Source organism: Lineus longissimus, chromosome 7 (assembly GCF_910592395.1).
Source record: "Lineus longissimus chromosome 7, tnLinLong1.2, whole genome shotgun sequence".
NCBI lineage: Eukaryota > Metazoa > Nemertea > Pilidiophora > Heteronemertea > Lineidae > Lineus > Lineus longissimus.
The window spans coordinates 16,956,619-16,970,361 of NC_088314.1; the positions used below are offsets into that span (position 1 = coordinate 16,956,619).

Here is a 13,743-nt window from a genome sequence, read left to right on the forward strand (position 1 = left end):
ACTGATTTGGTGTTATGGTTCAGACTGCTGAGACTGGTTGTGACCACACATCTACTGGGTTGTGACAGTCCAAGGATCACCATTGCAACTAGTAAGATTACCTTCAAATCGTAATCACGCTCTCACAACCAGATGGACCAAGCGAATCTGTCTGCCCGTAGGCCTCCAGTTTCTTCTTCGTACACCGTAACCCCCCCCCCCCTCCCAGGGACACAAACATGGTCCAAATGGCTTCAAAACTGCAGTTGATTAAAATCTGCGTTAAAGACAATGATTAAAAGAACTGTGTTTCACACTACAAATATTTTATTTACATTCTCACCGTTTCGATTGTGTTTCAGGAAATATTACCGCACTGGCATCGAGATCATGAGGATAGAGCCTAAATTTAAGCCCAACTTGAGGCGCTTTGGCAGACGGTTTTGCCCAGAATTTGAATGCCACACAACAGTCAAGATTTTAGTACAGACACCGAACAGTGCCAATTTCATTTCGATTACACTGAAAATGTAACGAGTTGTCCGCACAAACATTACTGAAAACATCTCTGAATTTGTCTCCATTCCGTAAAATCTCGAAGACCACATGCAACTCGATTGCACTGTATTCACCTTGATAACAAAATCAAGACCACAGGCACACAAACAATAAGCACTGTTTACAATACAACAAAATTCGTGAAGATTTGTCATCTTCTGTAATTTTTCGCAAGCTGCAAAAAGAATTGTACAAAAATTTGGTAGTTTCCAGTGGTGCATCCCAACCTGTATTCATCCTCAAGTTCTAAACAATCCACACATTATAGCATGTCAAAGTTGTCAAATGCCTGCTATAATTCGAGCACAAACTTGTCAATTTCCTTGATATATCCCTCAGACACATAGTCTTTTAATTCAGCTTTCGTAACCCATAAATGGTCTTGGATACTTTCACTTTTGGCCGGCTTCACATCTCCAGAATCATGATATGCCTTGAAGAAGAACACCTGGAACAGTCAAGAATATAAGGTAACATAGTACAATTATAGCTGCAGTACAATAATAGCAATTCAATGCCCTTATCGCACCTTGGTCAGTATTAAAGCTACAGATATATCATTAAATCGTATGTGTGTTTCTCAACGTAACCCTATTGCAGGCCCTTTTGTCCACATGTTCATCAGGCCATTGTACCAATTCACCTTACTAAATTAGTTTTAAATCGTGAAAGTTCATCTCTCTGGTGAAATTAATACCAGGTTCAGATAAAACACTTCAGATTTGAAAGAGAAATGTTACGAAGAGCTCTAGGTCCATATTGGACTCTCGGTTCCGCCCTAGATCAGCTTGATAGTGGAAATCATGATCCAGAACCTACATGTAGATGCAATGGTTACATAAGGCCGTACCAAAAAGGGTTTGTTTGATGCTTTAACATGTTCTAGTCTTGACTAAACACTTTATGAAATAAACAAATTACCTTTGCACCGATGTGACCGTCAATATCTTTTCCGTATTTATATTTTAAAAACCCACAGGGCGAATTTCCTAAAAATGCTGCTTTCAGATCATCACCACAGAGAGAGAGGGATTTTTCAGCCACCTGTGATATCAAGAGGACATTTATAGAAGCTGTGAAATTTCCATGAGCGCTTTATATGAACTTTTTGTGGTAAAATTACGAAAATAACCAATTACAATTATCTGTAAGCATACGGACACTGCTTACCATTTGATTCTCTACTGTGATCCATTACTGGGACCCCACTTGGAAATCCGGATCTTGTGCCTTAAAATACACACGCCCAGTAAATTATCAAATTCAATTACAAATGTTAAATTTCAAACGAACGGCAGATGCCTTTAAAAGGGTCTTACCTCTCTAAGAGATGATTCATCTCCACGCTGTCGCTGAGGAAAAACCCAATGTGTTTGTTCCCCCAGCTTTTGCTTGACCAGCAGCATCAACTTCTGATCAAGTTTGCGCTCCGTCGATTTCCTGTTGTCGGTTTTGTCTGCTTCTGAAATTGACATGTTTAGGCAATGATGAACTAACCACTGATTATCACTCGCACAACGTAGTGAGTGTAATGGTTACGTATGTATACACTGTATGTAAAGTGTAAACAAAATTCATAAATCCATCATGTCCATCGAATCTGAAAATATTTGTGCAGACCCATGACAATTCTGGTTCCGGTACAGTTTTGTCGCATTCCATATGGGCCGCACGTTGGCCGATCCTGCATTCATGACGCGCCGCACCCACAGTTACGACGTCGGACGTGAATCCCATTGTTTCCTTCCTCGTGACTCAATTGTTTCATGACGTCATGAGCCGTTGACCATTCACACAAGTAGATTTATTCACACCGGCGCCACTGAAGTGCGGGTGTGGGACATCATGTATTTAAAAATCGTCTGCTAGGATACAGTTGTGTGAGTTCACTAGAGCTTGCTCTTTACATATTAATTTCATGGAATTGTTTAACATTTTTATTAACACTTTCAAAGCCATAGCATATGAGAATTGAGTGACAATGCTCGAGATGACATTGATACAAAAATCATCCAACATTTTTATGTTGACATGTCTCGTTGCTGTGCAGTGGCAATGTTTATTTCTTTTTGACTTGCTGCGCAGAAAAAACAATGTATACAAATTCTAGCCTTGTCCTCCTTGCAAATGAACAATTTCTGTCACTGCAACTGCCAATCATTATCACACCAATGATAAAAAGATCGCTTGTCTGTAAGTAATAGTGGTAAACACTTGGTTTGATATAGTGCGCCGGTCCCAGCGATCCCCGATTCTTGTCGCAAGCACCTGCGATGACCACTGCAATGTATTTGTCGCATGCAATCATACAAGTCGCAGCAACAAAAATCACTTGTTTGCAGCGTAGACTCTATATCACTTCATTACCTACCAGTGATTCTTGACACCGGTTTGAACTCCTGTAGCTCTTGCTCCCACACGTCCTCAACATCAAGAGCTGTCTGGATATTCTGTTCCACGTCGTCGTCTTCACCCTTCTTCTTCTTTTCGGCACGCTCCCTAAAAATATCAGGAATGAAGGTTCCGGTCATTTGGTTTTGGTACAGCTCGAAGTCAGTTGTTTAAAAATTGTGCTTGAGGCCCGTCTGGGTTCCCTACACAGTCTGAGTCGAGCCAGGTGCATTTGCTGAATTTTTGAGCATGGGGGAATTTTTAAAGTTTTTTCCAAAGTGATTTTAAAAGCCCTTTTTATGTCTTGAAAGACATGTATTATTTATGAGAAGAGGTTTAGATGAGATTCTATGTCATATGAAGATGTTTTTTTACATGTTTTTTTGGGCAGGCCACAGCGCCAGGCTGGAAAGGCCTGTGAAGAATCCTGCCCATAATTGACAATGTGCCATGTCCAAATGTTCAGCTAACGAGTAATGATAAGTAGTATGAATTTGGGAGTTCTGGGGCAGGTCAGTTGACTCAATTTTGATGACCTGCCCAAGAACTCAGAACATTTTCAAACCACTTACGACAATCTGTAAACACACTACGCCCTCAAACGGGCTGCTAGTCAACTTGGCGCTCGTTGAGCAAGGTCCGACAAACTGGTTATCTTGTTGATATTTCTCCTCCTCTTAAAGATGAACCGCCCAAAATCTGTCTTCCTTTTTAGCTCTTGTTACAAACACAATACTTACAGATCTTTTTTGTGTCTGAGCTCATGGTCTGACAAGACGCTGTATTCACGTTCCAATGTCTGAAGATGATTGAAGTATTGTGTTTCTATATCGGTCATTGGGGGAGTGAGAACTGGCGACCTCTCCAAACAGACTGCACTGCAAAGGTGCCATTTTTCATGCTGGTTTTTAGACGTTGAGATACCTCGAATGTTTGAAAAAGGTTTGGCTGAAAAACATGCAAAGTATACCATCAAGAATTAGTAAAGACTGAGAATGTGGAAGCCACACTATCAAAACAATTTTTTCAAGCACGAAGTTTTACATTCTGACAATAGGGGGCTTTTACAAGATAATTAAGCTCTAAAAGCTTCATTTGGCTAAATGCAAGCAACTTTTAAGTAAATAGCCTCGAAGGCTAGTGCTACTGGCCTGCCGCTACTCAGCCCAGGTCTGCTTTGGCGGCTTCAGATTCAGACTAACCAACCATTACTGGTATATAAATATCCAACAAGGTGATTCGATCATCATGTGCATGTACATGATCATGATGAAAGCATTGCAAATACACAGGCAGCATAGGGTTAAATTTAAACCTTGTATTGTCATCTTTTAGAGACACCGATTGGATGTAAAATTAGTTATCTGGGTTCTTGATCATTAAAGTGAAATGCATAACAGGTATTACCGAAGAGAAAACGAGATTTAGTCCACTTTTGAACCACTTTTCTGCCAAAACATGAAGCCATGGAGGCTGCCATCTTGAATTTTCCCCACACGGTTGACTTGGAAAGCAACAAACCAACAACCAACAAAAAAATATCCAAATTTGAAAAAATTATGGGAAGTAAAAAGGCCAATATTTACGATTTAACACTAAAGCAACACGGTAAAACTTCACCAAATTTTGTGTATAGTTAGCAAAACATGTATAGAACATTGTATGTGTAAAACGATAGCAACTTGCGGAGTCATTGGCTCAGTCCACCTGGTCGTCCTGGCTCGTCATGCTGGTGCCAGTGGTGTGAATGGGAATTATGTCCCCTGGAGAAATGTGTGGGAACTGAGGCGGTGGTCATGGCGAACATTAAATTTAATAGATACATCTACATAGGCTGGCCTACACAATTGTCCTGTTCATGACGTGGTACATCATACATTTATTTGTAATACAGTGCGGACACCAACAGAATATGACACTTGGTAATGACGGTTTGAGAAGTCTCACGCGGAATGGATATGACCTACAAAGCCTCCCCTTCAAAGAATACACTGCGTTGTGCTCAACTGCAAATGTTATTCACAGCATAATTAATTGCAGTTGAGTGCAACGCAGTGTTTTCTTTGAAGGAGATAGGCTTTATAGGTCATAACCGTTTTCAGAGGCGGATAAACTCGTGCCTCCTTTCCAGTGACTGGCGTTTGACCTACGTGTAGGCTTCCTTATGAAAAAAGTTTAATTTACTTTTCAGATGTTTATGCTTGGCAGAAAGATGTGCCCCCTAAAGTTAAGGAGAAAGTGCTGGAAGACAGACGGAAGGAACTTTTGGATCTGATGCCTGCCATACCTGATCCTTGTAAGAATGCTTCGGTCGCCTTGGGAGTGTAGGCAGGGGGTGTCCTAGATTTTGAGCAGAGGGGGGTCTGGCCCCTAATAAAAATGAACAATCCCGAGGGGTGATTCAATTGAAAATTTTGGTAATTTGGAATGCCGAATTGCGAAGGCATCATTTCTCAGCACTTCAACCATACATGCCATAAGAAAACAGCTTTTCCGGTACAAAATCTATACTTTGCCCTGGACACACACCAGATAGGCTCTTATGTTTAATAAAATTTCAAATAAGTCCTTATTTTCTTCAAAATCAGTTTCTAATTTTAAATCATTTTTCTCCAGGTGAAGAAACAAGCTGTGATTTAATCAAGGAATGGATCACTTTGGTTGAGGAAAGAAATAATTTGCTCCAGCAAAGAATGATTGAGGTGAGATAATTGTTTTGGTAAAGTTGTGCAAATCATACTCATTATGTTTAATCTGGGCAGATTTACAGTGGTGTGGCGCAATGCTGCAACGAGGGGACACATCGCATTCAGTGCTTATTCTGGGCGTGACTGGAGTGGAACAGCGCCATGCTGCCACTAGGCCTAGGGGACACATTATAGTGCTCATTCCGGGCATATTAAGAGTGGTGCAGCGCCATGCTGCCACTAGGGGACACATAATAGTGCTCATTCCGGGCATATTAAGAGTGGTGCCGCGCCATGCTGCCACTAGGGGACACATTATAGTGCTCATTCCGGGCATATTAAGAGTGGTGCAGCGCCATGCTGCAACTAGGGGACACATTATAGTGCTCATTCCGGGCATATTAAGAGTGGTGCAGTGCCATGCTGCCACTAGGGGACACATTATAGTGCTCATTCCGGGCATATTAAGAGTGGTGCAGCGCCATGCTGCCACTAGGGGACACATTATAGTGCTCATTCCGGGCATATTAAGAGTGGTGCAGTGCCATGCTGCCACTAGGGGACACATTATAGTGCTCATTCCGGGCATATTAAGAGTGGTGCAGTGCCATGCTGCCACTAGGGGACACATTATAGTGCTCATTCTGGGCATCATGCTGCCGGTAGGGGAAACCACACTAGGGAACTCCTCTGCTGAAATACTAGGACATTGGATGCTATTAGCTTATTGCGTGTTTTTCATTTCAGGAAGATCAAAGGCAATTTGATGAGCACATCAAAGAACTCTATGGATTATTACAGAAGATAGGAAGCCTTGACAAGTCTATTGGACATTCCCTGCGGCAGAATCTAGCATCTGCATTCAAGTGTGTCAAGGAATACTGCCAGGAAAAAGATTTGAAATTAGAGAACACGAAATCGCTAGAAAGGGGAAATACAACAGCTGTCCAAGTGGTCATCCCCCTTCCTACTGCCGCTCCAGTGGTACCAGCCCTTTCACTGGTACCAGTTCCTCCACCGGTACCAGTGATCGGTGCAGTAACTGTCCCTCCAGTTCTTCCAGTGGCTATCACCGAACCGATATCACAAGATGCATTCATCCCAAAGTCATCGCTGTCAGAAAAGAAAAAATCGAGTCGGTCTCGTGTTGGTCGTAAATCAATGAGGTTGAACAGAAGTGGTCTTGTGACGGAAAGACCTGACACCCCTCGACCGAAAATGGGTGTTAAAGAAACACCGCATCAGGAATTCAAGGTGGATTTACGTGCAAGGTTGTCGACTGGGCGGAGGAGTCTACGTGTAACGCCAGTCGTACGATCACCAGGAGGCACTCCTGCCAAAAGGGCGCGCCGACTGTCCCCCACTAATCCAGCAGATCTTATGACAATGGCTTTACGTCGGAAATTCAAACGAGCATTATTGTACAGTCCTAACAGGAGTATGGATACCTCTGATAATTCAGCTAACATTAGTATCGACTGAGGTAATGTTGATGAAGTAATGTGAGGTGTTGGACAAGTTGAACTACTAACCCAAAAACCCAGGGTCGTGTTAGGATTAGCCACAGAGATTTTAGTGAAATTAATTGGTACTTATTCCTTTGACAAAGATCCAGTAAAATAACATCTATTTTCAGTTTGTGTTTTTTCTGAATAAAATATCAAAGAATATCAATTTTGTTCTAGTATTTGATTTTTCTCAAGTACAAAATCAAATTGCATGATCTGTAGGTATGCAAACAATGTGGTTATGTCAATCCTAAAGTATTCTTCGCACACTCATAGTGTGTCCTGATTGTGATTCTTATAGGCTGCCATGTCACTCGCATGCTTCACTCAGGTTTTGTAAGGCTCTTTTGTGAAACTACTGCAACCCCAGAGTCCGGTTGTTAAAAAGCATGTAAGCTCTTATCATTATGTGGACATGCTCTTACACATGAAGCAACGTGTCAGTATGTAAGCTCTTATCATCATGTGGACATGCTGTTACACATGAAGCAACGTGTCAGCATGTAAGCTCTTATCATCACGTGGACATGCTGCTACACATGAAGCAACATGTCAGCATGTAAGCTCTTATCATCATGTGGACATGCTGTTACACATGAAGCAACATGTCAGCATGTAAGCTCTTATCATCATGTGGACATGCTGTTACACATGAAGCAACATGTCAGCATGTAAGCTCTTATCATCATGTGGACATGCTGTTACACATGAAGCAACATGTCAGCATGTAAGCTCTTATCATCACGTGGACATGCTGTTACACATGAAGCAACATGTCAGCATGTAAGCTCTTATCATCATGTGGACATGCTGCTACACATGAAGCAACATGTCAGCATGTAAGTGTAGCCATGCTACTTCTGGGGGTACATGATTATACCCCCAGGGAACATTGCGCCCCTGGCCGGGGCCAGCTTAAGATTAAGAGAACAATTGGCTCTTTATTTATCTTTTGCAATTTGTTACATGTATTGTAAGAACGTTGTTGTTCGGAGGAACAGGGAGAGGCAAGACGTGTCTGCTCGGCGGTTAGACGTTGATATTCATACACGAGATGTGTGATTAAGGCTCGTGATAGTCAGTTTTCATGCAGAGAGTCGGAGGTATGATGGATATATCGGATACGATCGGACAGTCCAGCTGGTGAGAGCTTCTTCGCTACCATTATATATATATAGGGCCCTCGCGTATGCATACTCGCGTCGCGCGGCACGGACATTATCCTCTCGTGTTGATTTTTCATATGTAGTACCTGTGCGCGGTATTTCCAGACTTTAAGGTCCATCTATTCCGGTGATTGGAAGAACAATGTTTCAATAACTCAATTAAGTATTAATTTTGTAAATAAGTCATGATTATTAATCCCTTGTATTGATATGTTTTAACAATGATAGATTTAGACAAGAAGTTGTGCGTGTTCCTTTTTTTTAGTGTGTTTGAACCCCACCACACGTTGAGCTTGAAGGCTAAGTGTGGCTACATAAGCTCTTATCATCATGTGGACATGCTTTTACACATGAAGCAACATGTCAGCATGTAAGCTCTTATCATCACGTGGACATGCTGTTACACATGAAGCAACATGTCAGCATGTAAGCTCTTATCATCACGTGGACATGCTGTTACACATGAAGCAACATGTCAGCATGTAAGCTCTTATCATCACGTGGACATGCTGTTACACATGAAGCAACGTGTCATCATGTAAGCTCTTATCATCACGTGGACATGCTGTTACACATGAAGCAACATGTCAGCATGTAAGCTCTTATCATCACGTGGACATGCTGTTACACATTTTAGCATCTTCGCTAATCATAACTCAGGAAATCGAATGTAGTAACACATAAAACGAATGATTTTATTTCCGAGCTCTCACTACACAATGGCTGCCCACTCGGCATACAACGTCTAGCCAATCGGTATACCACATCTCCTCCCCCTTAAGTTTCCGAACAGTCCAACTGGGAGGATTCCGCACCACAAGACAATATTTTAGTATATTAACCGCACATAACACCTTGCCAATAATTACTGCAAATTTGGTTGTGAAACACGGTAACTAAAACCTCTGAAAACAAAAAATCACAGAACCACTTACATGTAGGTTCCAAAACAACCACTTAAGCAAATATCTGTGCTATGATAGTGGGACGAAAATTTGCGGAGACAACATCGAACGAACTTAACTAACTCGGAATTGTAAACTTATGACCTGAACACAATGTCTTAACACAGTCTACTCTTAGGCAAACAATATAGTGCCCAGTGACAATCTGATTACAAATCTAAACGCTCTGGTGCTTTGTGAACACGTTGGGAACGACGAATTGGTCCCGGTGGTTGTGTCACCACTGGTGATAGCGGTGTAACACCCTTAGCACTTTCAACATTTCCACCTGAACTTTTGTCCTCCGCAACGGGTGGAGTACTGTCTTGCACCGGAGTGTTAAGTGAACTAGAAGTAACATTAGGAACCTCAGAAACTACAGGCACACTTGGCTGTGGAACAATATTAGCGTCACATTCAGCCCCAGTGGCTGGTAGGCCTACAGTAGGAAGTTCAGGACCAATGTCAACTTGCTCCTGCACATAACGCTTGCGGATGTGATCAACATGTCTGCGAACCATGCGACCATCTACTAGTTCCACAACAAAGGATAGTGGTCCAGTCCTTTCAGTGATTACCCCCTTAAGCCAACAATGACCACTACTGAAGTTGGTTACATAGACCTTATCACCCACTTCGAAATTGCGCTTCTTGGCATGAGTGTCGTGGTACAGTTTCTGTTTACCCTGTTTCTCTCCAACAGTAGCACGTACATCCGGATGTAGTAAATCCAGATGAGTTTTAATTTGACGGTTGAACATCATCTCCGCTGGTGTTCTACCAGTAGTAGCATGCGGAGTACTGCGGTATTTAAACAAGAATCGTGCCATTTTTGTCTCAATGGAGCCTGACACTAACTTATCGATACCTTCCTTGACAGATTGAACGGCTCTTTCCGCTAACCCGTTTGACGCTGGATGTTTAGGCGCAACTTTGATATGTTTCACCCCATTCCTACTCATGAAAGTCTGAAACACTTCACTAACAAAGTTAGTCCCGTTATCACTGACAATGGTATCTGGAATACCAAACATAGCAAATGTTGTACGCAGTTTCTCCACAGTCAGTTCAGCAGTACTTGAGTTCATGACATGTACCTCAATCCACTTAGTATATGCATCAACGATTATCAAGAGCATCTTTCCCTTATATGGCCCTGCATAGTCAATATGCAGACGGGACCATGGCCTGGAAGGATATTCCCATGGATGAAGTAATGCCTTAGCAGGTGCATGTCGCCTAACCTGACACGCTTCACAATGTTTCACTTTGTCTTCCAAGTCTTTATCCAAGCATGGCCACCAAACATAATGGCGAGCAAAGGTTTTCATGCGCACGATACCCGGATGTGCTTCATGAATCACTCCAAGTACTCGATTTCTGGCGGCTTTCGGGACTATAACACGTGCTCCCCAAAGAATACAGCCGCCCTCCACCGACAGTTCCAATTTCCTAGTGAAGTATGGACGAAGTTCCTCCTCCACTTTTTCCGGCCAACCAGCACTAACAAATCGACGCACCCGAGACAACACTGGATCGCGACCTGTGAGATACTTGATCAGCTCAACGTCAATCGGTGAAGTGTCCATAAACTCCAGAAGACCAATAGTTTCAGCAGGCAACGGCACTTCGATAGCAGAATCAGACAACGGCAATCTACTCATGGCATCAGCAGCACACATTTGTGAACCCGGTTTGTACTTTAAAACATACTGATACGCACCAAGAGTTAGAGCCCAACGTTGAATTCTCGCAGAAGCCAAAGGTGGAACAGGCTTGTTCTCACTAAGTAAAGATTCTAGCGGCTTATGGTCATTGTAAATAACAAACTCATGTCCGTATAAATAGGAATGAAACTTTTTCACCCCCCACACAATCGATAACGCTTCTTTCTCCAACTGAGAATAGTTACGCTCAGCAGACGTGAGTGTCCTCGAAGCAAAACAAATGGGACGCTCGTCACCATTTTCAAAACGGTGAGAAATCACAGCTCCGATACCTTTTGGCGAGGCATCACATGACAGTACAATGTCTTTGGTCGGATCGTAGTGGACCAGGACCTGTGAAGACTGTAGTAAGTCCTTAGATTGCCTAAACGCTGACTCCTGCTCAGAACCCCAGTGAAAAGGCACATTTTTCACAAGCAGTTCATGCAGCGGAGCCAAAACCATCGATAAGTTTGGTAAGAACTTTGCATAATAGTTCAAACAACCTAAGTAAGACCGTAACTCCTTAACGTCCATCGGTGTTGGAGCTTGAGCTATTGCACGAACCTTCTCCTCGACCGGGTGGATACCCTCGGCATCAATCTTGTACCCAAGGTAAATGACGCTATCCGCCAGAAATTTGCATTTCTCCATGTTAAGCTTAATCCCTGCTTCATGGAGTCGGCGCAGTACCTCATCCAGAATTTCCAGATGCTCCTCATCAGATGCACCTGAAATTAGCACATCGTCCATCCTCGCAACGACGTAGGGGAGACCACTGAGAATGGAATCTATGATCCTTTGAAAAATGGCGGGAGCGGAACTAACCCCAAACGGTAGGCGGTTGTATTGAAACAAACCCTTTGAGGTATTTATTGTAGTGTACTTTTTCGACTCTTCCTCTAACTCAATCTGTAGGTACGCATTCTTAAGATCAAGCTTAGTAAACTTTTTACCCCCAGCCAACTTAGCGTACAGGTCTTCGACCTTTGGCATTGGGTATTTCTCTACCCTCGCAGCTTTGTTCACCGTAAGTTTGAAGTCACCACAGATTCGGACAGTTTTCTTATCCGCTTTCATAACAGGAACAATAGGTGCCGCCCAGTCAGCAAATTTGACCGGAGTCAGTATACTCTCGGAACGCAAACGATCAATCTCCGTCTCAACTTTATCTGTAATCGCATAAGCTACACTACGCGGTTTAAAGAATTTTGGTTTAACGTCAGGATCAATGTAAAACTTGCCCTTGACGCCCTTGACCTTGCCAAGCTGACCGTCTCCTATGTCAGGGTATTTACTTAGTACAGAATCCAAAGTAATCCTATGCACACCATCCTCCTGTTCTGAATCAGCACGGTACACTTGTTTCCAGTCTAAACGAATCACAGACAGCCAATCACGGCCTAGTAACGTTGGACCATCACCCCTAACGACTAGTAATGGTAAATCATAACATGTTCCTTGATATGAGACTTTCACATCAAGCCTACCTATAGCTGGCAGCGGTTCGCCCGTGTAAGTGCGCAACCTACACCTTGACGGTTTTAAACATGCAATGTTCCCAAACTCCTTGACAAATGTTTTCTCACTCATCAATGTAACAGCGGCTCCAGTGTCGATTTCCATCGACAACTGACGATCGTTAACGGTCATTTTCGTAACAAATGCGGACGCACTCCCTGTAGTTTTCATATGATACAAATCAAACAGTTCATATCCCTCATCTGCATGAGTTTCTGCAGAGTCCACCAGATGGACCCCCTTACCGGTCGGCTTTGGCTTAGCCGGAGGTGGTTTACCCTTTTTCTCAGTCAGGCAAACTTTTCGCAAATGTCCGCGCTTTCCACAAAAATTGCATTCTGTGTTCTTATGTGCACATCGGTCCGCTTTATGTGACTTGTCACCACACCGGAAACAGTAAGTGGAACGACCTTGATACTTGGTATCAGTTTTACTATTAGCACTAGCGGCACTTCCACCGTGTTTGCGTTGACTTTGTTTCTTCACATATTGTACAGAATTACCAGTACCACTACTAGATGCACTACTAGCTTTAGATAACTCTTTAGCATCTTTCGATGCCGTTTCTGTTGCCAGAGCAATTTCAACAGCTCTCGCAAATGACAAGTCTCGTTCAGTCAGTAGCTTCCTCTGTATCGACTCATTTTTAAGACCAACCACAAACTGGTCTCTCAGCCTTTCATGCAATGACCCTCCGAATGCACAGTGCGTGCTAAGGCGTTGTAACTCTGCCTTATACGATTTAATCGACTCGCCTTCTACTTGTAATCGTTTCATGAAGCGAAACCTCTCCACTATCGCCAACGGCTTTGGACAGTAGTGTGCCTTCAGCGAGTTAACATTTTGGGCAAATGTTTTGTCCTTAGGGTTATCTGGAGCCACCAGAGAGCGTAAAACAGCATATGGTTTAGGGCCAATAAGAGTCAGCAACGCCGCAACCTTTTTCTCATTTGCCACAGCATTGGCATCAAAGAACAAATTCACCCGTTCCAAATACGTTTCAAAGTCCTCGGTTTCGTTATAAGGTCCAACTGACCCGATTAGGGCACTCGCAGCAGCCATCGTAAGCAGTACAGCAAGTACAGCAGCAGTACGTAGACGAACAGTGTCCTAGTAGAGTATGCACAGCATATACAGTCAGTAGCATGTATGTAGTACGCAGCAGCCCACCGGAGAAAACCGCCGGTCTATCTAACTTTCTAAACGTATTGCAGCACTTCAACTATTACCCAGCAGGGTCCCAAAGTCCTCGTCGCCAGTTTGAGCATCTTCGCTAATCATAA

At 43.0% G+C, this 13,743-nt stretch overlaps 3 protein-coding genes across 3 annotated transcripts; 1 reads left to right on the forward strand and 2 right to left on the reverse strand.

Moving 5' to 3' along the window:
* Nucleotides 1-295: 295 nt before the first annotated feature.
* On the reverse strand, nt 296-4,415 carry LOC135491103 (large ribosomal subunit protein mL46-like). Its single transcript, XM_064776761.1, has 6 exons — nt 4,336-4,415; nt 3,669-3,876; nt 2,909-3,036; nt 1,857-1,999; nt 1,459-1,581; nt 296-985 (listed from the first exon to the last, which is right to left on the reverse strand). The coding sequence occupies exons 1-6, from the start codon at nt 4,406-4,408 to the stop codon at nt 830-832; spliced, it is 831 nt and encodes a 276-aa protein (XP_064632831.1). The 5' UTR covers nt 4,409-4,415; the 3' UTR covers nt 296-829.
* On the forward strand, nt 4,395-7,224 carry LOC135491101 (proline-rich protein 11-like). Its single transcript, XM_064776760.1, has 4 exons — nt 4,395-4,536; nt 5,120-5,224; nt 5,545-5,630; nt 6,363-7,224. Exons 1-4 carry the CDS (start codon nt 4,395-4,397, stop codon nt 7,095-7,097), a joined length of 1,068 nt encoding a protein of 355 aa, XP_064632830.1. The 3' UTR covers nt 7,098-7,224.
* Nucleotides 7,225-9,403: 2,179 nt separating this feature from the next.
* Nucleotides 9,404-13,522, reverse strand: LOC135491620 (uncharacterized protein K02A2.6-like). The gene has a single exon (XM_064777592.1). The coding sequence runs from the start codon at nt 13,520-13,522 to the stop codon at nt 9,404-9,406; it is 4,119 nt and encodes a 1,372-aa protein (XP_064633662.1).
* Nucleotides 13,523-13,743: the final 221 nt, after the last annotated feature.

Bases quoted from the DNA above. Each gene is read 5' to 3' on its own strand.
- LOC135491101 (XM_064776760.1), top strand. From the start codon at position 4,395: ATGGAGGCTGCCATCTTGAATTTTCCCCACACGGTTGACTTGGAAAGC. The intron at 5,225-5,544 runs GTAAGAATGCTT...ATTTTTCTCCAG, and splicing joins GCCTGCCATACCTGATCCTT to GTGAAGAAACAAGCTGTGAT. The intron at 5,631-6,362 runs GTGAGATAATTG...TTTTCATTTCAG, and splicing joins TCCAGCAAAGAATGATTGAG to GAAGATCAAAGGCAATTTGA.
- LOC135491103 (XM_064776761.1), bottom strand. From the start codon at position 4,408: ATGGCAGCCTCCATGGCTTCATGTTTTGGCAGAAAAGTGGTTCAAAAG. The intron at 3,037-3,668 runs GTAAGTATTGTG...TGATATTTTTAG, and splicing joins CTCAGACACAAAAAAGATCT to GGAGCGTGCCGAAAAGAAGA. The intron at 2,000-2,908 runs GTAGGTAATGAA...TGTCAATTTCAG, and splicing joins ACCGGTGTCAAGAATCACTG to AAGCAGACAAAACCGACAAC.
- LOC135491620 (XM_064777592.1), bottom strand. From the start codon at position 13,522: ATGGCTGCTGCGAGTGCCCTAATCGGGTCAGTTGGACCTTATAACGAA.